General features: G+C 47.1%; 1 protein-coding gene across 1 annotated transcript in view; it reads right to left on the bottom strand.

Moving 5' to 3' along the window:
- Positions 1–4124: 4124 nt before the first annotated feature.
- Positions 4125–22708, bottom strand: part of LOC131284951 (uncharacterized) — a 34466-nt gene continuing 15882 nt past the window's right edge. Inside the window, exons 2-4 of the mRNA XM_058313808.1 lie at positions 10301–10522; positions 9209–9313; positions 4125–4462 (exon numbers count right to left, since the gene is read on the bottom strand). Of these exons, the coding sequence (XP_058169791.1) occupies positions 4125–4462; positions 9209–9313; positions 10301–10522 (665 nt within the window). The remainder of the gene's footprint in view (positions 4463–9208; positions 9314–10300; positions 10523–22708) is intronic.

Below are 22708 nucleotides of genomic sequence, written 5' to 3'. Positions count from 1 at the left end.
TTTTCCAAATTAGCGCCTTAAAGGTATGCAATGGGTAGCACATATATTTATGTCGAATATTTGAACCGTTCCAATACCGTTGGAAGTAAAACCGGTTTGAACTAACGGCTTGATGAAAAACGTGCACGAGAATATATTGGACAATGTATAAAACTTAAGAAGTGAACAGTGCATGGCAACCATAAAAAGTAATAGAACGCAAGGATTCGATGAATTTCATCATTATATTGAATCGGAATAATGTGGGAACATATTATCAAATGCGTTGGCGATATGAGGATTCCACCAATCGTACTCCCCTTGTTTAGATGGTATCCCAACTGCTGTTTTAATCAAAAGCCATCATATCCTGGTTCGTTTACTTTCCCAAATTTTCAATCTTTCGCTGTGCCAGCCCATTTTTCCAACAATTTGGAAAACTAGCTGGATGATGCCGCAGCTTAAAAAAGGGGCGTGTATATTAGCGATTAGCGAGGCATCTCTATGCAATGCGGCTGTTCAAAAATCTTTGCAGCAGCAGTATTTCCGTCACTAATGCTAGCAACATTGTTTTAGGCTAGGTCACTCTACTGTCTCGAATTTAGTAACATTTGCCTAAGTTTTATTGGTGAAACTTGATCGAGGTGGTCAAGTTGAGCCCATATATACTGATTTCAAAGCTGTATTTGACCGTTTTGTCATTCGTTACTACTGACCAAGCTCGCAAAACAAGGGCTTACTCCCAGTTTATACACCAGGTTTTCATCTTACCTGTCCCAGCATACTGATGCCGTCAACAAGAACGATGCCTGTTCTGCTGCTTTCAGTTTTCTTTCAGATGTCACTCAAGGTAGTCTTTGGAGCCCTCTTTTCTTGTCTCACTTTATCAATGATGTCTGCCCAGTCCAAAGTTTGGGACTTGGGCGTAATGTTGGAGTCTACACTCCTTTTGCACAAACAACACGAGTAGGTGAACTTGGCACTGAGAACATTGGAAACATTGAGAAAAAAAACTTCAACAAGACTGGAGAAAAGCAACCAAAATCCCCGTTAAACAATCTGTGCTGAAACTAATGGGAATTGTATGAACAAAAGTTCGTTCCTAGGCTTTTTTAGCTTATTGAATTGATAATATCCTCCTCGAAATGTAGCAGAAGATATTAAGAGATCGAACAACAAAAAGTAACATAGGTTTACTCTAAAAACAATTTTGTATCATTATTTTAAATCGGACATGCTGAGACAGCATCCTTCAAACTAAAAACCCTAAGCTATTCGCTCGATGTCGCCTTCAAGGGAAAGACTATACTAAACTATACTGTCTAGTTCACTTCGTTAATTTCGAAATCTTCCTTCATAGAAGTTTAAAATTTTCAAATCCCAGATTTTTATTTGCTTCGAGCGAGTATATTGGGCTGTTTTTTCTCAGTATCTCTCTGATCTAATCTTTGTAGCGTCAACCTTAGTGAAAAAACCCTTATCGTCGGAAAGTTGATTCAGACGGTACAAGCCGCCATTTCTCTATCCATACAGTACTGCTCATCCAATTACGGGCTACTTTGCAATCATCAATCTTATTATAAAAAATCCTTAACGTAACGCTCCTACTTGGATAAAGTAACGCACTAAAACCGTTGCAACATCTCATCATCAAAATTCTCGAAACGCTCATCCTACTGCATTGCATTGATCGCCATAGCAATCAGCTTCCTCGGGGAAAATGGAAGGATCGCTATAGCAACCACAGCTATCCTGGGGAGACCAACTCGATTGGAAAAAAGGAAACCCGGTTTTTCGAAACGGTCTTAAATTATGCACTAAGAATTCGATTGATTAGACACATCAAGGAAACATTGGATTGATAATGCATCGTTCAACATGGTTCCAAAAATGCACCAAATCCGTGTTCGATACGCACGGGCAAGCTTCTCAGCTCGCTCGAATCACTTTTACTGGGGATTTTCTAATACTGTCTTCAACAATTCTTCGAAAAGGCTTCAATACCAAAAGGTAAAAACAACGTAAAAACAAGCACATATGACACAGTTTTCGACACAAAACACTATCACCGAAACAATCACAACACAATCAGAAAAAAACTTCTCACTGAATGTCAGTTCCTGAAGTAAAAGTTATTGGGCCGGCTCAAACAAAAACCACACACACGTGCCTCTAATAAACACAATTATAAAATTTCCTAAACAATCCACATCCAATTTTGTGGAACCTGAAGCGTTAACTTACAGAGTCTACGGCTGTCTGCCTACAGAGCCAAATGTCTACGTTTCTCTGTAATTTGATCGCCATGGCAATCAGCACGTTTGAGTAAAACGAAAGGATACTTTGATTGAAAAATTCATCAAAAGAACACTCGCAAAAAGGAGTGTTTGAAATGATTGATAAGTGTGATATTTTCAGGGTGATGTCCTTACTTTAACAAAGTGATGCACTTAAAAGGATGCAAAACCTCAACTTTGTATGGAAATTCACCGAACACTAATTTAAACGGTTTTTAAATTGAAACGTTGAAAAGAGCACAATTGCGCAGATCCAGTCATGAAACCTGGCCTGGAACTTCACACGAACGAACGAAAGAAAGAAGGTATTTGGTAGGCATTTTGGAGCAAATAGAATTTTAAAATTAAGTTGGGTTTTTTATGGAACAGGGGGGCAACTATACACTCCCTATGGCTTGGTAAGTAACATTTCATTAACAACGGGATTCAGTAAATCACAGCAGAACATCATATTTCTCACGTGATTTTAAAGTTGACAACATTTTTCTTTGAAATGACTGTACCTACATTTTTTTTCAAACCAAATTAGGCACGGTATTTAAAATATGCGATGGCCTACAGATTATCTTACTCATACCGCATTTAGAACATGGGCGAAATCAGAAGGAATCGAAAACATATCCTTCGTTGAAAGAAGGAGGTCTCATACTTCATTGAAATGGCAGGGTGACGAAATTTTAGCCGTTTTACAACACGTTTCTTAGACCAAGCACCTAATAGACTAAGCCATAAGCCATGCATCAAAACTTCCTATTGAGACAATGGTCTCCCAACCGGGATGATTATGCTGTATTATAATCGTGGCAAATAACGGGTATTGGCCCTGTTTTTTTCTTTGACTGAATTTCGCGTTGATAGTCAGGAAATTATTGTATCCGGGCAATGTAAAATACATCCCTCAGGTAAAGTCTTCAGTGATCAACCATTCTTCTGTTTAGCCCGATAAATGTTTCATTACCATTCAGCCATGAGCATATCATAAGGCAGCCATTGAGCCGGGATTTGGATTAGCCTCTCACAGTTTGATACAGGTTCAAACTTCTAACTGGGCTGAGGCTTTGACTTACTGAATTTTCCACAATTTTACTAGATTCTGATGCCAATTCTTTCATCAACATGGGCCCGTTTAACCGGGCCTTTATACCTAGTCTTACCAAAACATACCTCGTAACTCGTAAGTCACAAATGCGGCTAAAAGAAAGAAAATTCAGTTTGATTATGCTTGGACGAGCCGAATCTATCCGGGTGGATAAGCAACCGGATTTAAAAAATATACCATGCTCAAGGATCAATGCCAATAAAGAACTACGCTTTCATTAAAATCCTATCTGCGAAGGCTATGGGATGGAAAACGCATGATTAATGCGGGAATTTATTGGGACAACATTTGAGCACAAGCTACGCAAAGTTTGATACAGCTTGAATCTTTTAACCGGACTGGGGGTTTTAGATAAACAGCCTTTTTGTTTACTGTATCTACCGCTAAACTTCGCTAGATTTTAATGCAAATTCTTTCATCGACATGGGTCCGTGACGCCAGGTCCTTTAACCTATTTTACTTAAAAGAAAAACTCGGAACGAATCACTTTACTATTACTATTTATACGATAATGTTCTGTATATTTTGTACAAATTCATTGGTACAAGTCAATGAACAAAAAAGAAAAATACTTCGTTCATTGGTTCGTTAAGTCCTACAATCTTACTCATACTCCTATGTGGTAAAATGGCGATCGTTTTGCAAGATATCCCGCGCAAGACTCCCGCTTCCCTCCTTTCTTTCTTTCGTATGTACAAAAATCTCTCAACTCCGTACGCTCTCTTGCTCTCTTCCAATCGTCCGTCTGGTCAGTGTCTCGGTCCAAAGGTGGCTGGTTTCAGCCGGTTCACATACGGACTTCCGGCGCCGAGTCCTGATATCCCTGCGCCACCCACCGGTGGAGGAAGCCCCGGTGGTTTCAGCAAGGCCGGTGAACTGTGTCCTTTATAGCGCAGGAACCACTTCGAAGGTGTCGGCTTCCGGTACCCGATGGGGATGCCGATGGTGGCCGGGATGGTCGGCGTCAGATTAACGAAACCGCCGGGCTTCTTGGGACGTTGCGGCGTTCCGGTGGTACCGGATCCGGCTACCGGGAGCTTCCAGGATGGTGGCGGGTACCGGTACGGTGGTGTCTTTTTCCTGAATTCTGCAAACGAGGTCAGTCAGTTGGTCAATGGGTCGGTTAGCGCGAGTGAGCGAAAGTGTGTGATGTAAGTAGGCGTTCTACCCGTGTCGCGCTGTACAAGTTCAAGTCGTTCGGGTTAGCGTTCGCACCGGCTCGCGAACAAATAGTACTATGTACAATAGTGTTTCGCCACCTGCCGCATGGTGCCGCAATCCCACAATGTCAGCATGTGGTCAGCATTGGTGCGGGAGGTCGCTATTACACAACGCGGGCACAATCAATCAGCATACCAATGGGCTTTTGCGCGGCACGGTTGGGTTCGTCGCTTGGTGAGTTCCGCGAGCCGAGTGGAGCCGAGAGGATCGGTTATTAACGTCACTTTGCAGTCGGGGTGACACTAAAAGTCAATCGACTTGGCTGCAGTGGTGCAGCAACAATCGATCGCAAGCCGCAACCCGTTGTCCGCCGTAGTGCACCACGAGCATGATCCTCTGCACGATCACTACACTCTGTCCAGTTGCTTTAAGACCAGCTTCATTTTCACGAGTTTTAATGAATATATAGAAAAATTTGCTCGCTCTGACATGATCAAAAACTAATAAATTTACAAATACAAATAAAATACAGAAATTTGACGTAATTACCTGACAAAAATATTGCGTGAACATAAAACGTGCAAATTCAAGTTCAAAAAAATTATAAATGGTGTTGAAGAATGCATAAATTTAGCATTTTGCGCAGATTATGCAGGGATGCGAAAAATATTGTCTTCCTTTGGGTAAATGAAAACAAAGTTATGTTTAATTGTTTTGTGAATTGGATCACGCAAGAACCATAAAAACTATAGTAAATAAAAACTTGATATTTTAAATAACTTCAGACTGAAAGAAAACGCAACTATTCAGAATATATAACAGATTAAAAGCTTATTTACATTTAATACTCTCAAATAATAGTTCAGGGTAAGGAGACAAAATGCTATTCAAAGCAGACTATATTTCTCTAATAGCAACTGAACAATCGATTAATGGACGTTCGACGTTTTATCAATCGATGTATTGTAAGGGTAACATATTGTACAAATTTCTGTAGTTTAGTGAGTAAATTGAGCTAGTTTTGACCAAAAAACTTATCGGGAGTGAGCTCATTTTCTAATTTTTTTTTCAAATTCACATAACTCAAGGAGGTCTTATAGTAACTGGACAGAGTGTATGCGTGAAATGGTGTCGCGACCGTGCTATAGGTGGTGATGGTGGTCTGCACAAAGCGACAGAGATTAACATCGGACGAGGAAGCTTAGACCTTACAAGGTGCCGATCGCTCCGTTGCACCTTTCCTACCCAGATGCAAGTGGGTGGAACCGAGCGGGGATACACACAAAAATGAGGAAAAACAGCAATCAGCTCGCCCAGACCCTCCGTGCCTACGCCACCATTGCGACAGAAGGAAGGAAACGAAAAAGCAACCATAAACCGATTGCTAGCATCGGTTCGGGAGAAGAAGGTAAAAACAGATCAGTGTCGAGTCTCTCGAAGCTCGAGCCGGACAAAACTAAAAAAAACCACTCCCCCACTCAAGTACACTTGTGGCAAAAATGCGACAGACGACCTTGGCGGGTCGGGCAAGAATGTGCACTAAAAGCGCGGTCTGTTCCGCTCACGGGCTGTTGCTAGGCGCTCGGTTACGCCACCATAAAATCGGCTCCGGTCTTAGCTCAGGTCGGGAATCGGGGCAGGTTTTCGAGCACGGAGACGACGCCGGCCAACGCTCCGCCAAGAACCGCAGTCCAGGAAGGTGGTGGTTATGCCTTCCGCCAAAAAGCACAAGTTCATATTTACACAGGTTCGCTGAGTGAGTCTATCCATCTGGCATCGGACTCCGCGCCCAGATGTGGTTTTGCCATTAGTAACAACTGTCCTTTTCCGCATTGCTTGCGATTTTTCTTCACTTCTACTGTCGTCTAGAATCCGCAAAAGTAACACTCAATAAAGGAATTCAAAATTAGAAGGGACCATGCGATAGGGTTACTTAGAACTAAATTAGTCTCTCCCGTTTCGTTTGCCTCACCGGTATGTACACATTTCAGGCACACTGTAAAACGAGGATTACATATTTAAAAACAAACAAACTCAAAACCCCCTCAAGTTAATTGTCATTTATACAATAATTTATTAAGTTACCAATTAATCGCTATCATATATCGAACAGAGATAAATCGAATGTGTAAACGATCTTATAATCATTCTCTTCTCAGGTTTCGATTTCGCTCTCTATCGTTCTCATTCGCACATGATCACAGGCACACATTTAGGCTCACGCATACACACACACACACACATTCGAAGGATTGTTTGTACAAAAAAAGGATGTTTAAATATGTTACAAGATGGTTGTTGCTTAGTAACTGGCGCCGCGTGCTTGGAGTTGTTCGCTCTTTGTACAAAATGTTGAACCAGTTGTGTGGTTGTGTTCCTCTTGTTGCTTCTCCAAGGGCGGGAAGATTGTTGGGTTGTTCTGTACAATAGTTGTTGGGTCGGATGCGCAGCGCTTTCTATTTGAATTTCTTCTACTACTTGCTACTCTTCTTCTCTATGCACAAATAAATATTTCCGTACGTGAAGGAAGCGTTCGACAAAAAGAAAATCTTAAGAAACCGATCGCTACTAACGGATTTAAATATTTAAAGACAAGAATGGATCATAAAACTAGCGAAGAAACCGTTATCAATCGCTGCGGGCGGTTGTGTTTGGATGATTTTGATTGTTGACTCTTGTTTTGAGCTTTCGACAAACATTGCTGGTACTGAGCTAGCTACAAACGAGAGTAGCAGCGTCTTAATACACTGCAATTTAATGCAGTCAAAAAAGCACAAAAGAAAGAGAGGAAATTCAAACACCAATCCAACGCAGTTAACCTCCCGCAGCTCGTGGACCTTGCGTTGTTCGATATACAAATTTGATATGGCATCAAATTCAATTACTTTCCTTGCGGTAGCCACTCTCCTAACCACAAGACCTGTGACCGGGCACACCGCGCGGTCCGCGGTCGGAGAAGCCAATCCTACACTCTAACCCTGCTACTGGTTGAACTCTTGGCGATGACTACTCCGCGACCACCGCGGTGGCCATGTGCTACTTCGGTGCACCTGTTTTGCGGTGTAAGTGGATTTGTTTACTCTATGTGCCTCACGTCTACTGCATTCTCTTTGTGTACTCTCCCAACTGGATGGCAGAAGTCTGGGTGGGTTTTGATCTAACAATGTCTAGCTAAAGCTACCCCTGGTTCGTTGGCATCTGGACTGGTGGAAAATGGATCTGTTCCCGATATCGGTTTCGGTAAAAGGTGCACTCACTACGCTCAACCTGTGACTTAGAAGTATCGCAAATTTCGGTACAACGCATTTACATCTGCAATGGGAAACGAAACGGACCGGTGTGTGCGTGGGATCGGATGGGATAGGATGTTCACCCGGAAAGGGAGAGAATAAAAAGACAGCGGTGAGTTACTGGTGCTACAATCTGGTGCGTCCTAGAACAACCTAACCCTTTTGTGGCGCTAGACCATTAGTCACATTAGGAACTACTACATCCGCCCAAAGAACTCGCTCTATCTCCCTCTTTCTCTGGAGCAACCCTGCCCTGGTCGATGGTTTGCGCAGGGTTGCCTCAGTTGATCGTTGATGGGCCTTTTTCCTATTCCTTGGGTGCATTAGAGAAGCAGTATTTCCCCATCGGTTGTTGTTGGTGATGGTGGTGGTGCTTGTTGATCGGTTTGTAGGAAGGAAGTGAAGGAACCGTGAAGGAAGTTCTTGGATGTTGGAAGATAGGTTGGGTGGTTGGAGGTGTTGGTTGCATTGCTTTACACCCTAGAGGCGTTATTTAGTAGTAATCTAGGACGGAAGGAACAGGTTCATCGGATCAGTCGGCGGCGGTTTACGTTCGCTATCTAGGTTTTTCGCAATGGGGCGGATGGGATTACTTGCACACGTGCAGATTAAAGACCCTGCTTAAGGGTGACCTGGTTAGTTCTGTTTAGCAGAGAGAAGCGATGAAGGACAATCGGTACTATCGCTGCAAAGCACGCTATTCTCGGCGGTTAGTGGTGATGGCAGTTTGAAGAGTGGGCCGCTGCGGTCTCAGCGGGGCAACGAGGGCTCCCATAATTAGCGGCATATTTACAAGAAGTCTTCTCACACGTGCACGTTGCACCTCGCTGTGTACAAATGCGTTCGTTTAGTGTTGGGTTTTAGTGATTTGGTGTCGGTTCGCGACGGGTTCAGCCTCCATCTGCATGCAGATTAGTTCGTTAGTGGGGCTCTGGTGAAACGTTTTGGCTCATTAGGGGTTAGATTGATCGAACCTAGCGTTGGCATAGGCCACCAGCTCGCGTGTATGGTCGGTTCTGCCGAGGGTTCTCACGACCCCTCCCACCTAGGACGCGTTATCTCGCATCCCACGGTTTCGCTTGCGTTGAGCCAATATTAGACTTTGCGGGTCACTGCAATTCCCAGTGCCTGGGAAGTGTCAGGGTGGACGGCACATTCTGATACCAGCGAATTTCAGGTTAGCATGTTAACGATCTTTGGGTAGCCATCGAGCGGTACCAAGGTTGATAACAGGAATTGGAACTCATGTTAGATTGCCGGATGTTAGCGGAAGTAGTTGTAGTAGTATAGGTAGTAGTAAAGCGGTAGCGGTAGTAAGTGGTAGTTTGTAGTTATGTCAGCTGTACAACGGTAGGATTGACGGCAAAATTATTCGGTCTTACTCTGGGGCGTATTCGGTGGCACGAAACCGTATCCGGAAGCACCGACGATCACTCCGCTCGATTCGACGGGAGCATCAGCGGGGGCCGGCGGGAACACAACTGGTCCTATGGAAGTGTTGGATTTGAAAACGAGGAAGAACACAAAATCAGCAAATGCATGCATGGTATTAGTCGATCCCAGACGATCGGTTAAGTGGGTCCGGGAAGTACCCGATTTCCGGCAGAACGACACAACTAACTCTATAACCATCTAAATTAAACTAAATAAATCCTTCAACTCGCTCTCCACCAGCAATCCGGGTATCAAGGAAGGGGGAATACGAAGATAAAATCATGATACTTCGACTACCCTTAAATGTCAACTACCGTAACGGTAAACCCATACTTAGCGCCTTCTACGGTGCCGTTCACAACAACGATCAACTGCAGTGAAGCCCAATAATTTCGTTGTTTATTTTTTTGCATACGCCGTCACTTAACCTGCACCATTCCCAGAGTGGAACGGTCTAACAAAATCACCCTTACATTCGATCCGTAAAAGAAACGGTTTTTAGACGGGGAATTCAAAACTGGTTCAGTGGGGAAGCACACGTGTGGGGGTGGGGAGAAATAATCCAAAAACTACATTAGCAATACCGTCTCTACAGTAAAATATCCCGTGCCCTTACTAAAGGTCACACACTAAGGCTACCTTCTCTCGTGCCAACATCGATCCAGAGGGACGGGTGATATTTTTTATTTTTCCTTCAAGATTCTTGCTGTTTTTTTTTTGCAAGATCTCACTCGCCCCCTTCCCTGGGGGATGTTTTGCACGGCGTACCGATTACTATCATTATTTTCCAACTACAAAGTGCTCCACATCAACACCTCGTCGCGGTGCGGACATTCGTAAATCACGCTCCGGCTGGCGGAAAGCGTGCGCAATCTCAAACCTTTCTTGGAGGCGGCGGCAACGGGTCGCGTTCGAATTTCAGCGCTAGGATTTATTTTCATTGCCCTCGGATAGTTTTCTGTTGGCCTCCCATTCGTTCCGTCTTCCCAAATACCGATCAGTAAAAATACAAACACGCACACATACGATCTACCACTCACCTCGGTTCTGTCTTGGGTCCCTGACACCAGCGTTCAAAGTACCTGACAAATCCTGGCCCCCGAAGGCGGTCGGTCCGCCGAAGTCTCCGGTCAGCGAGGCCAGCCCGAACTGGCTGGTCTGTGGGAAGCCGAACCGCTGGCCGGCGACGGTGGCCACGGCCAGGACGAAAGCGAAGAAGACGGTGAACTGCAAAAGAGGGTGAAAAGTGAAACGATGAACAACTGGCGTTCGGAAAATGGTGAGGATGGAAAAATGCACGCAAAAGTGACGATCGATCTCTTAAAACTACGTTTTTAAATCGGGTTTTTTCGTACTGAAGTGGTTTCATGCTAACAAAGAAATAAAAACTTTTCATCACAGAAAATATATAATTGGAACACTCCATTTTCTGTTGAAAGAAGCTACACCGACGTGTTTTTCCCGTCAGAACAAACAACGTGCAGCATCAAGCCGATTATTCAACAAAATCTCCACCGGGTCCGATTAATCGAATGAAAAATGACCAGTTTGAACTAATTAAGCAATTTATTTCGTAGCAGTTAACTAAGCACGATCGTTAAAGATAATAAAAAAACGAGCTTCGAGCTTCGATCTTGTGTAAGGAAGCGACGTCCGATGGGTGTCATTATGTTGAAATTCATTTAATTAAACAACCCCGTTTATACATCTCGCTTCAACAAAGCGAGGCGACCACAGCTCGTTAACCGATTGCGATCGTACGATCGAATGATCGATCAGGCTGAAAAATAAATGATCAAAAAAGCCTGCACAGCATCGAGCGTGGCGCTTTTCATTCCCGTGGAAAATCGGGGTAGCTGCGCACCGATGTGGATTTTATTGTACGCTCTCTGGCTTCCACCGCTCGCGTCGGCCCGATCGAAAGCCCATTAAGCAACGTATGATTAATATGCTGTCGAATGCCAGCCACACGCTTCCCCTCTCCCGACCTGGCCCAATAAACCACGCAACAAAACTCGAGCACGCGCAACAGGAAGCCGCCTCGGGGATGGACCGGGCGCTCCGAAAGGGAAGAGCCAAGTATCGGAGCGTTGTTAAGACATTCCACACAATCGCAAAGGGATGTGCGTTTGTGGGGTTTTAACTTCCCTTTTCTTTCACTCACTTATTAGTGGCCTTTTGTTTTTTCCCCCTCTCGTTGCCCGTTTCCAGTGCGGAGGGTTTGGACGGAAACTTTTGCTTTCATTTGCATCTCTGTTGGGGTGGGATTGTTCCGCGATCCCGCCCCCTCCCAAGGGGGGGTGCAAAAGGAGGATGTATCGTAATTCGGCAATTGTTCGAGTTTTAGGAGGACGAGTTTTGTCGGTAACCATTTTCCCGGTTTCGCCCGGTTTTCGGGGGTTTGGTTTAGCGTCTTCTGCACCTGCGTGTTGCGTGCCGCGATGACATAAACTCCACACTTCCACAACCCACCCAAACCCCACTCTCCACCACGAGTGGGAGGGGGTTTTCGTCAATCATGTGGCGTTGGCCATGTGTGTGAAAAACGATTTGCGGATTACCCCTCCCCGGACGGGGCGGGGAGAAGCCGGGCTCCACTTGGGGTGGGGTTGCGAACACAATCGATTCGAAAACAAGAGCATAAACTCGCTCAACAAGCGCAGTCGTCGTCTGGGACTGGATTTACGAGCAGCAGCTCCGGATTGACGTTACGAATCATTGTAAGTCGCGACATATTTTTTTTGCATCCTCTCCACTGAGTAACTTTATCGCGGGGACAAGATTTCGACGACTTTCTTTTCGCAGCGCGCCGTTTTGTTCGCAGAAAACACCCGGTGACCCGATCGTCCGGAAGTGATCCCGAGCAGAAGAGTTTTCCTTCCCGTTTGCAGCTCGAGCAGGTCAACCGACCGGTTGTCGATCAGGTGGCGCGTGAAAGCGAAAGTCCCACAAACAGGCTCCCGCCACCGGTAGACAAACTGGCCACCACCGACCACCGGCTATCCGAAGCACAATCGATCGTCAACAATCGATGCCCCTAATCCCTCCTTCTCGCTGTGGCGTGCTGGTATGGAAGAAAAACTGGACTCAAGTGGGCGAGAGGAAGAGGAAAACATCGGCTTCCAATGGAGCTCCTGAGGTCTGACGTACAGCCTCGCTGTGTGCTCGTGCTCGGTCTACCTACGTCTAGCCGGGCTGGTAAGAGCATAGGAACCGACCACCACTCGTTCACGCCCGCCTCTCGGCCAGTCTAACACTCATTATCTGATCCAAAAGTGGGCATGCACCAGCGGGATCTTTGCCGTTGGCGTGAAGAAAAATACAAGCCACGACAGGCACGTACCCTGGGGTAAGAATTGGGTGAAAAATGGTAACACCTTCCGCCAAGCTAGTTAACCTATAACCGTACCGTTCATTCTGAACCGACTAAAGTGTTGAGAAACTCGCTCGAACGGTGTATGCGCGGTGTGGTTTAAATTCGACTGCCTTTATATTTATTCGGCCACACCGGAGCCAGCATTGACCCGGTTCGGTTTTTGCGGGGAACAGCCTAATTTGCGTACGAGATTCTAGCACGAACGAGGCCAACCAAGAATGGGCACTGTGGTTTTCTTGCGCTGGGTTTACATCACGCCGTTCGTAATTATGAACTGATTTGAAGCGTGCAAAATATTGAGCGCTAGTAGCGTTTTTTTTTTTTACTCCACATGAATCATAAACTACAAGCCAAACAGTTATCGAGATAGGATAGTATCTTGCACAATGTAATGTATGTAAAGGCACTTTAGCAAGAGACCTACGATAATACACCTGCAGGCAAAATAAGTCGGGCCGCATTTGGAAGGTTTCAAAAGGGAGACCTTTTGCAAAAGGTTCGAAAACCAAGCAATTACCAAAAACAAGAGAGAAAGAAAAACGTTTTGTACACGTGTGCAAGTGAACGCCGTGTCAGCAATCGCGAGCAAGCGGGGAAATAAATCCACTACCTCAAAGCAAACAGCCCACAGTGATACGACGTAACTTACGTAACGCCGGGCAAGAAAAAAAAACAAAACAAGTGATTAAACGCCAATGAAGTGGGAAATAAATTCTACCATCAAAAACACTTCGCCACTAGACATTACCAAGCGAAATCCAAAATCGCAAAGCGGGGTAGCCGAAGAGGCAAAAAATTGGCATCATCATCGCCATCAGGCGTTACGACACATTGCTCGTCACATCTTTGCCGGCAGCCTTCCATTTGGGCCCCCACCCCTGAGCCTGTGACTCACTGACACAGAGACCCAAAGGCCGAGAAGGGGTTCGGGGCGGAAGGCCCAGTGTTTTGTGGGAGGAGGGGATCAATTTGATCGAATTATGGAACTCGTGCCATTATATTGGAAAGATCTCCTCTCCCATTAGTGCGTCGGGTACTGGCATTCCGCAATTCGCTTCCATCGTGTCTATGATCCTTTTTGTTTCGTCCCATTTCCGTATCATCAACATCACCCCATCGTCGACATCATCGGCATCATCATCATCGACCGTGTGGTTGTCGTCGTTCTAATCGTGATCGAAACTGTGGAGTTAGTTGACACTTTGACAGGTTACAGCATACCGTGACGCGTCGGTTGCGTTACGTTCCCGGGACTGCCGGTTCTGCCTGCAGGAGTATGCCGACGCGATCGTGATCGTCGTAGAATCTCCAGACTGTCCCTCTCCCTTTCTGTCTCTCCGCCTCCGTTGGAGTTGGAGTTACACCGGAGGGTACTTGGATGGCGTAGCGCCGCCTGGTACAGGCCAGGCTAGCTCCAGTTGCATAATTCTTCATCTCTAGGCTACGCTTGTCGAGTCCCCCGCAACCTTCCCCCATCATGCAGCTACGGCTACGGCCTGTCCGGTTCTGTCGGATTTCATCATGGGCCACCAATGTAAACTTTTTATTGTTTCCCCCGTTCGCTGCTGAAGGTCTACATCGGTACGTCACCCGCCTCGGTTTGGGAATGTCTGGCGTCGGTCGGACCCACGGATCACAGCCGGGGTAACAAGTTTACGAACAGAACAAGTTTCGATGCGATGAAAATGATCCTCAAAACAGTTATTGGTGGCAGAAGGTGGCAAGGTTTTTCGGAACAGAAGCCGACGCTCGTCCGAGCTTTCCGTTCGCTTTTAGTTCAGATGTCTGACCCTCATTTGGACCTGCGCAATGTGGCACGAATCACAGCTAGAACCAAGAGGCGAATTAAGTTCCGTAAACTTCACGGCGGATTCGATATCACCAGAATGGTAATGACATTCTTTCCTTTGTTCCAGCATAGGGCAACCTCTCCCCTCGGTTCTTCCACCCATCCATCCACACTAAGAGGTGCAGCCGGAGGTCACTGGAACTTGATCGCGTTGCGCAGAACCGAGCGGTAGTGGACACCTTCTCCGATGGTTTGGTATACCTTTGCGTATTTTACGTCACGCTGGAGGCCGGATGGTGAAAGAAGAGTTGAGCCCGCTCGCTTCATCTGATCGTTTCGGCGGGAATTTATGAACCGCGTGAGGTTCCAGTATTACGATCTATTTATGACCCACCGCCACCTTCCCGCCCACCTCCAAGGGGCAATAAGTCGTTGTGCAAATGGCGGCCGTTACTCCGCCGGTAGTGACGCTTATGAGAAACGACTAATCGTGTGTACGTTAATAGACCCGTTACCCGGCATGTGCCGAGAGACGACGACGGCTGCGACGGGGATCACTGTTGATGCCATGGTCAGCACCCAACACCCCCTGAGATCTGCCAACCGCTCCGACGGGGGAGATCGATCTCGATCGATGGGAGTCGACGCACGATTGTGCAATGGACCGTAAACTTGTCGCGAGGAGCCACACGTTCGAATACCCGCTCTATGATGTGTACCACCGGGAGGTTTCGATGTAATGAAGGCACAAGGTACAAGCGGTGAAGTGGTTGTGTTTACTCGACCACGCAAAAAATTATGCATAACACTACGAGCCGACACATCCTGCGACCGAGGACTTCCAGGAAACGGCCCGACAAAGGGTGACTTAGACTTGGTAAGCCTCACAGTGTGCAACGACGAAGTCACCGAAGCGTTTCACTTCCTCCCGGATGGATTGTTCCGCCAGAGCGGACCGATCGCGACAGTTCCGAGCACTCAAGTCCACTCTGACAGGTTGACAGCTATCAACGAACCTCGCACAACCTACCGGACACGTTATAACTATTTGCTTGGTCGCGCTCGGTGTTTTGCATTTGGTTTATTTTTCCCTCGTCGACTTGTATTGCAGACCGTGCGACAAACCACCGGGGCCTTTGGGTCCGAGCCCGCTGGGTTGGCAATTTCAGCGTTGGCAATTGTCACAACGAACCGACGAAACCAATTGGCCGGACCGTCGCGGTTTTGGGTGCGAAAATCTGTTCACTTTCTGCCGGTCTCATCGAACCCGGCCGGTGGACTTCTCGAGCTGAGGACGGGCGGGAGGGCACTGGGGGAAGTTGCCATTTTTCCCAGCTAGCCACTCCAACAGCCACTTCGGAGCCCACCGGAGTGATCAGGCAACCGAGTGGTTCGGAGTGTAATGCATTTTAATTGGCCTCCGCACGTCCGATTGCTAAACGAGGGAGGGTTTGAGGTGTCAAAAAGAAGAAGACGGGAGGAGGAGGAGTTAAAAGCGGGAGGGGGGAGGGGGCTTCTCCTCCTGAGCTGGCAAACTTGACCCACAAACCCCTCTGCGAGAAGAATCAACAACGGGGGCTACATCGATTTTCCACTACATAAACACACACACACACACATGGTGTGGTGACGAGCGATTTATTTGCGTACAATTTACGGCCACCGTGTGTGAGCTGTGTGGGGTTGGCGTACGTGCCTACCTTGCCCGCGTCCTCGTCTTAAGTTCGCGTGCCGGCTCTGGCATATATGCGTTAAAAATCAGTAAAATCTTTAAATTGGTATCACGCCTTCTGCCAACCGAGTTAGCGAGAACTCCCTTACGAAATCGGTCGGAAAAACATTGTAACCGTTTGGGACGCCAGATGAAGGGGGAAGATGAAGGTCTCGCCAGCAGTCCACCCACTTGCCGGCCGACGAGGATTCGAAGTCACCTGAACGAAATGAATGCATTGGAAGGGCTCCTCGAAAATTAAACCGTTACGCGGACGGCGTGGCGTGGTGGTGGTGGGGTGGGTAAAACTTTTAACACCTTCACGTTGCACGATGGCTGATGGTCAATGACAAACGCTAACAGTTATAAAAGCCGAAAATTCAATCCAACCGAAACACTCCGGCCGAGCCGGCCTTGTCTTGGAGAAGCGGTAGAAGCCCGAAAGTCAAGGTCCTGTTAAACGATGCCGATCGACAATTTGATGATCATTTATCAAAATGGAGAAACAAAAAGCAACAACGAGCCGCTTTTAATTGTACCATGTTCGCCGTGCCTCCCCGCCATCAACCCCATCCTTCGTCAAACCGGCGAGAGGAAAGAAATAACTTCGCTCGCCCTATCATGCGACACGATCACGATCCGACGCTGCTCGTAACGACGCCGCCGGACGGGCATTATGAGCTTTTTCGCTGTTCGTAAATCTGCGCCGCCGTCCGTAATCGTCTTACAAACAACGCGGCGCGGAAACGATCTAACACACACACGCCGAGAGGCCCACATGATGCCTTCCGAGGGGAATGCAAATGCGTCCGGATACGAACGCGTCCGGATCGAACATCTGGCCAACCTTGATACACATTTACATTTGCCGCACACGACACGGCTGCCACCCGCGCAACCCCCGGGGGTGAGCGGGAGCGCTGGCCACGGGTAATGGCGGGCGTAATTATGATCTCGGTAAACGGGGGAGCTGAGGGTTCCAGTTTGCCTTCGACAATGAAAAGCTTGCGACAGGCGCGATGTTTGTCTCGGCATCCCGTTTGATTTGGAGAACAACAATTGATGCTGTGTTTCAATGTTGCAGAAAACCAAACAAAACCAGGAATAACACGACCAAATTACTTGCAAAAGGATCGATTTCTGGAGTAGAAAAGGTATATTTTAACACACAAATTTTTGCTTCTAATTCAATGTGTAATATACAAAGCTGTAGCCCAAAAAGAACGAAAGTTCAATTTCAACTCGAGTGAAGTAAAACGGCTAGCAAAACAAACAAAAAAGCAAAGCATACAAGTGCAATTTCCAACTTTCTTCGAGAATCATGTAAAAAGTTTAAATTCCTAACGGCATTTTTAATTAGAGAAGCATTTGAATTAGATAACCGGTAATAATATTGTTTGGATTGAAAAATGTATTTTTTCCTGTTTTTGACTATTGTTTCAATTACGTTGGACATGTTAAAAATAAAATTTTAACAATAAGCTCAGTATACATTATTCAAAATTCTAATTTAAATAGTTTAAATATTATCACTTTGAACAAAAAGGTTATGTATCTCTTAACAGGAGTATCTGTTACGTTGGGGCGATAATCATTAAACTCCCTTGGGCTCATTTTCAGGTCCCTTTCGAAGAAGTTCGCTGCGTTCGCTCGAGACTAATTGAGGAAGTGAACATTCCTTGCGAATTGTTGCCCACACGAAGGTCCATCGGCCAAAGTGACTCCACTTCGACGCGAGCAGGGGAGAGCAACCCCTCAGCAACCGGTTGCGTCATTAGGCGGTTCACCTGAGGCTAAAGGACAGGGTGGGCTTGTCCCCCCACCCCCAAAAGACGCACTCCGAGAGGGGTCCAAGAATGTGTGCTATAAATTATGGCATGGCGAGGGTGCGTAACACTGCGGCACGGGAAGTAGCTCCCTCGGTCGAGATCCTAACGGTGGCAGGAAACCATAAAACCATCTCCCACCATTTTCCATAACGGACACGCCAGGCCCAACTGGGACACGGTCATTGGCGACGGGGCGGAGGCCCGAACGAACGTGATCGAGCAATTAATTGCCTTTTACAGCTGATTGCCGATCGCTCGACCGGCGCCCCAATGCACCGCAATTTGTCGTCGACCCCCCCGACCGCAAAGACGTTACCGCCGCCGCCGCCGCCGCCGCCAACGATTTGTTAATCAAATCATGCGAAAAGTATGCGTACGATTTGCAAATCGTTTGGATCAAGATTAAGGGCGGCCACCAGGCCAAACCAGGGGCAACAGCTGTTCGCGACCGCACTATCTGCATTCGGCTGCAATCGTCACCGGCGATGCCGTGCAAGGCCACCGTTGCTCACTGTTGCAATCCGCGCGGAGATTTATGGGTTCGATTTTATTACCGAGCGTCTAACCTTGCGATAATTTTTCACTCGCATTGTGCGCTCCCCGGCGCCGAGCGTCGGATTTCGTCGAAAAAGCTTGCGGGAAGACGGCGCTAACTATTTTTTCCGAACTACTAGTTCGGCTCCGGGTTTTGGTGGTTGGATTCCGGGCGGTACGTAGCGTGATTTATGCACCGCACCGATGCCGAGGGTAATGATAATGATCATTGGTTTGTTTTCGCAAACGGAAAATTAGCCATCACGAATGAACAAAAAAATTACCACTAGAGGGTTAGCGTGAAAGTGAATTGATGGGAGGAAAAAATATGTGAATGGAGAATGCGAACCCCCTTGGTGGAGCTTATGAACTTGAAACAACGAGCGGCGAAGGGGGACGGTTTCTCCAGTAGAACACATTTCCCGTCGGAATGCTAAAGCAAATTGTGTCAGCGATGGACTTTGGGCATGAGAAACGAACTTATTACGTACCGCTTTACAATTTCCTCTCCGGTGGCGTAGGAAGAGGGACGAACATGAGGCGGTTCGTCGTCTGCCCTACAGCCTAAAGGGAGTCCGGAGCCTCCGGCGAAGCGCGCACGGAAGTGGTTAGCTCATATCCGAGGCAATCTTAAACTAACCCTGGCAGGAGGTAGCCTACTTGGTCCACCTGTGCGCTCATCGGTGTACGTGCCCCGATTTTCGATTACAGTCATTTCCTTCTCCACGTCGATGCTACTTTTCCACCCTCGAACCAAACAGCCCGATTATGTCGTACACCTCACCATACGAACCGAAGCGTGGAAAATGGTTCATAAACGGGTGGCATTTTTCTACCGCACCGCAATCTCCTACGAGGGTGGGCAGGCATCTTATGCTCCGATTTGAATGGCACTTTTATCGGTGAAAAAAAAGCACAATCGGTATGCTACAGGCCGGATAAGCTGCAGCCCACCAGCCGGCGAGCCCGAACGGCTGCATAATATGCTCGGTGTGCAAACAAAAGCGAGGGTTCATCGCTTGCGGTGTACCGTTGAAGTCTTTTGATTTGTTTCGGCGAGTGTTTATTGTTCGGGGTGCTTCACGCTCCGTATGGCTCCGTTGCGCAGCACATCGAGCGCGATCATCGCACATTAGCGTGAGGTTTTCGAACAGTTTTTTGGAGGTCTTAATTTACCCACGCTTTTTTGGGTGGTGGCGCATGTTAGCAGCGATGTTTGCGATAAGACTAAATTGAATGCAAAAGCGTGAGGCTTTCTTATTTGCCTAATTGAAAGATATGGGCGGGAATTGCAACGTTTGCATTTGTATTTGTGAGCTTAAATTAGGATTAAAGAGTCTCATTAATAGAATATTTTTTAATTGGGACTTTTAAAAAGCTCGGGCGTATCATAGATCATCAAAGTTAAGCCGCTATTATCTTGCAAGAATTGCATCATATGATCGCAACTTAACGACAGTTTTTCATCACCTCATTCAAATCCCGCTCGTCTCACCCTCCTCGCTTCCGTCCAACACGTTAATTGCAGCTCCCCTAGCTAAGCTTCCGTTCTATTGACCCAGCTCTCAACCGTGTCACCGTGGCCCAGCGTTGAAGGAAAACCCTACAATCTTCACCGTCACGCCGTTTACACCCCGATCGGATTCGATCTTGGATGCCCTTCGGATTCGTCGGCCATGTGTACCGTCTTCTCCGAGGTTCATCATCGAGCGATGTAACGAATTCGAGCCGGTGACGTCCGTCGTCGGCGTGGTGTGGCATTCTTTTTTTTTCATTAACCCCCGCTTCGTGTAACACACTCACCCGGGCACCTCTCATAAACACCCGGTACGCGCGCAACCGTCTAATCATAAAATCAATGTCAATGACGACGCACCGGGCATAGGACGGTCTATGGCTTCCTGGGGCGCGCGCCAAGATCGGCCATCGCCGGTTTGCGGTTTTTCCTCCGATTGCCGACCGGCTGCGAAGTTTTCGGCCCGTCCGTGTGGTTAATGTGCTTTAATTAGGAGATACCTTCGGCGCGGAGAGTGGCCCCGGCTCTCGGCGAGCAGCGCGGCTCCGTGCGGTCGACCTCCATTGTGAACTTGGTCGGAATGTGACGAACGGAATGGCACGCACCGAATCGCGCCGACTCCGAGCTGAAGGTCAAACGGACACTTTAAGGCTGCGCTGGGGGAGGGTCTGTGGGTGGGGAGGAACATACGGCTCAGCGATTCCGTAATGACAATTAACGGACTCACTCTCGATTTTTTTCCTTCATTGTTAAGTTTTATTTTATTGCATGTTATTCTTGCTTCCTCCATTTCCACCCACACACACACACTAAAACACGGTTCACCCTTCGGAAACCAGTGGCTGGCGCCTAGGAAAGGTCAAAAACACCGTGGTTCATGCCCCCTCCCTTCCTTTCGCTTGTTCAACCGTCGAACACTGGAGCCGCTTTTCGCTTCGAAAAAAGGGAAATCTCTTAGCATTCCTCCACATCGCTTACTTCTTCCCGGCGCAGCTGTTTCTTCCACACCACGCGGTTCAAAACCGGTCCAGCCTTACATACGATCGCTCATTGCACGCGAAACACCAGCGATAGCGATAGTGACGGGCAACAAATTAATGGAAAATTCAAGTCCACGCGCGTGCACGTGCACATGCGAATAGCGTTTACAAATTGTCCAGCGACTTCATGAGTCCACTACCACCGCCGACATCTACGGCTACATCTGAGGGCTACATTTCCCTACAAAGCATGAGATAAGAAAGAGTGCATTTTTCCCTTAATCGTTTACCTCACCCAACCTTACGGTGGCATTCGGAAGCATTTCCCACGAGCTCGCGATTGGAAAGCGCGATCGAATTATGTGGACACAATCGCAACATCGGAAGGGAACGATAAACCCTATTTACGATGTTTCTTTCGCGCTTCCGCTTGGGCGATAGGGTTTTCTCTCTTGGTGCGTTCATGCTAATAAGGCTGTCCCATTAATCATATCACCTCACCCGGGGAAGCCATCGTTCACAAGATCGAACGTGCGCTCCAACACAGCCCCCACGGTGATATATGGGTCCGGATTTCAATAAATTTATCAAAACATAATGTGGAAGCTACACAGGGGATCGTAAATTAGGGGCGCCATCGAACGATAAGAAATAATCAAATAAATTTCTAATAGGAGATTAGCAGCCTCCTCAACATTAGGAGCGCCCGGGAATGGGTGTTTTCCCTTTCAAAATGATTAACGATCGAAAGGGAATTAAGAAGCTTGCGCCAAACAGTGCAATACCGAATGAGGTCACACACGCACGAATAGGGAAAATAAAACGGACCAGCTCGAATGAATTCACTTTCTTTCGCCACGCTGGGCGCAAACGTTTGATGATAAACGTGCAACTAAAAACATAATTGCACAATTAGGGCGTTGCAAAATGACTCAATTTAATCTTCCGATGGCTTTTGTTCCCCTTTGTTTTTCTCCCTGACTTTCCGAGCAATGCTGCCGAGGTCTACAACGACATAATTTTACAACGCCACCCGATGGTCAACGAGCTCATCAAATTATGGCTGGCTGGCCTCTGCTTTCAATTTCGTTCCACAACTCGATAGCAACGAAACCTGTCCTGTCTATCCAGTTCCCGGTTGTGCGCGATGGAGGAGTTTTTCTTAGCGCATGTACTTTCAAAAAGTGGCTAAATAAAGGCGGAGTGGGCCAAACAAACAGCACCAATTTGGAGTTGTCGAAAGATATGGCCAACCTTGAAACCGAAACCTTCGGGTATTCAGAATCCTTGTTCGAGAGTTTTTGTTCTTCGTCTTGAAAGGCTACCGGTTCAAGAATTACGCCATTGTATTCTATGGCATTTCGAATCGATCGTAGCACGGTGAATCACAGGCGACTCGCAACAGGAGGGGGAGGGCCAATTTTCGCAGGTCGGTGGAAAAACCCTGCTCGCTAATGAATTTCAACGATCGTTTGCCTCTTTTGCATGGATCGCAGAGGTCAGCCGTCTCGAGTGGGGAGCAGTGGCAGCCCGGAAGAGGCCACTAATCGATCGGTCCGACTCCGGCTCAATCATTCAATTTCTTCCGTTCGCACATTCGCCCGAACCGGAGGGTAATGATGGAGGCTAATGGGCGCCACTTCTCAAGCTCGATTATGATTATCACGTTTCGCGCAGGCAAAGGGTTCCGGGGAGGGGAGAAGGCATCTTCAT

This window comes from Anopheles ziemanni, chromosome 3 (genome assembly GCF_943734765.1).
Source record: "Anopheles ziemanni chromosome 3, idAnoZiCoDA_A2_x.2, whole genome shotgun sequence".
Classification (NCBI taxonomy): Eukaryota; Metazoa; Arthropoda; class Insecta; order Diptera; family Culicidae; genus Anopheles; species Anopheles ziemanni.
Note: the sequence above shows the minus strand (reverse complement) of the source record. Positions and strands in the feature narration are given on the sequence as shown.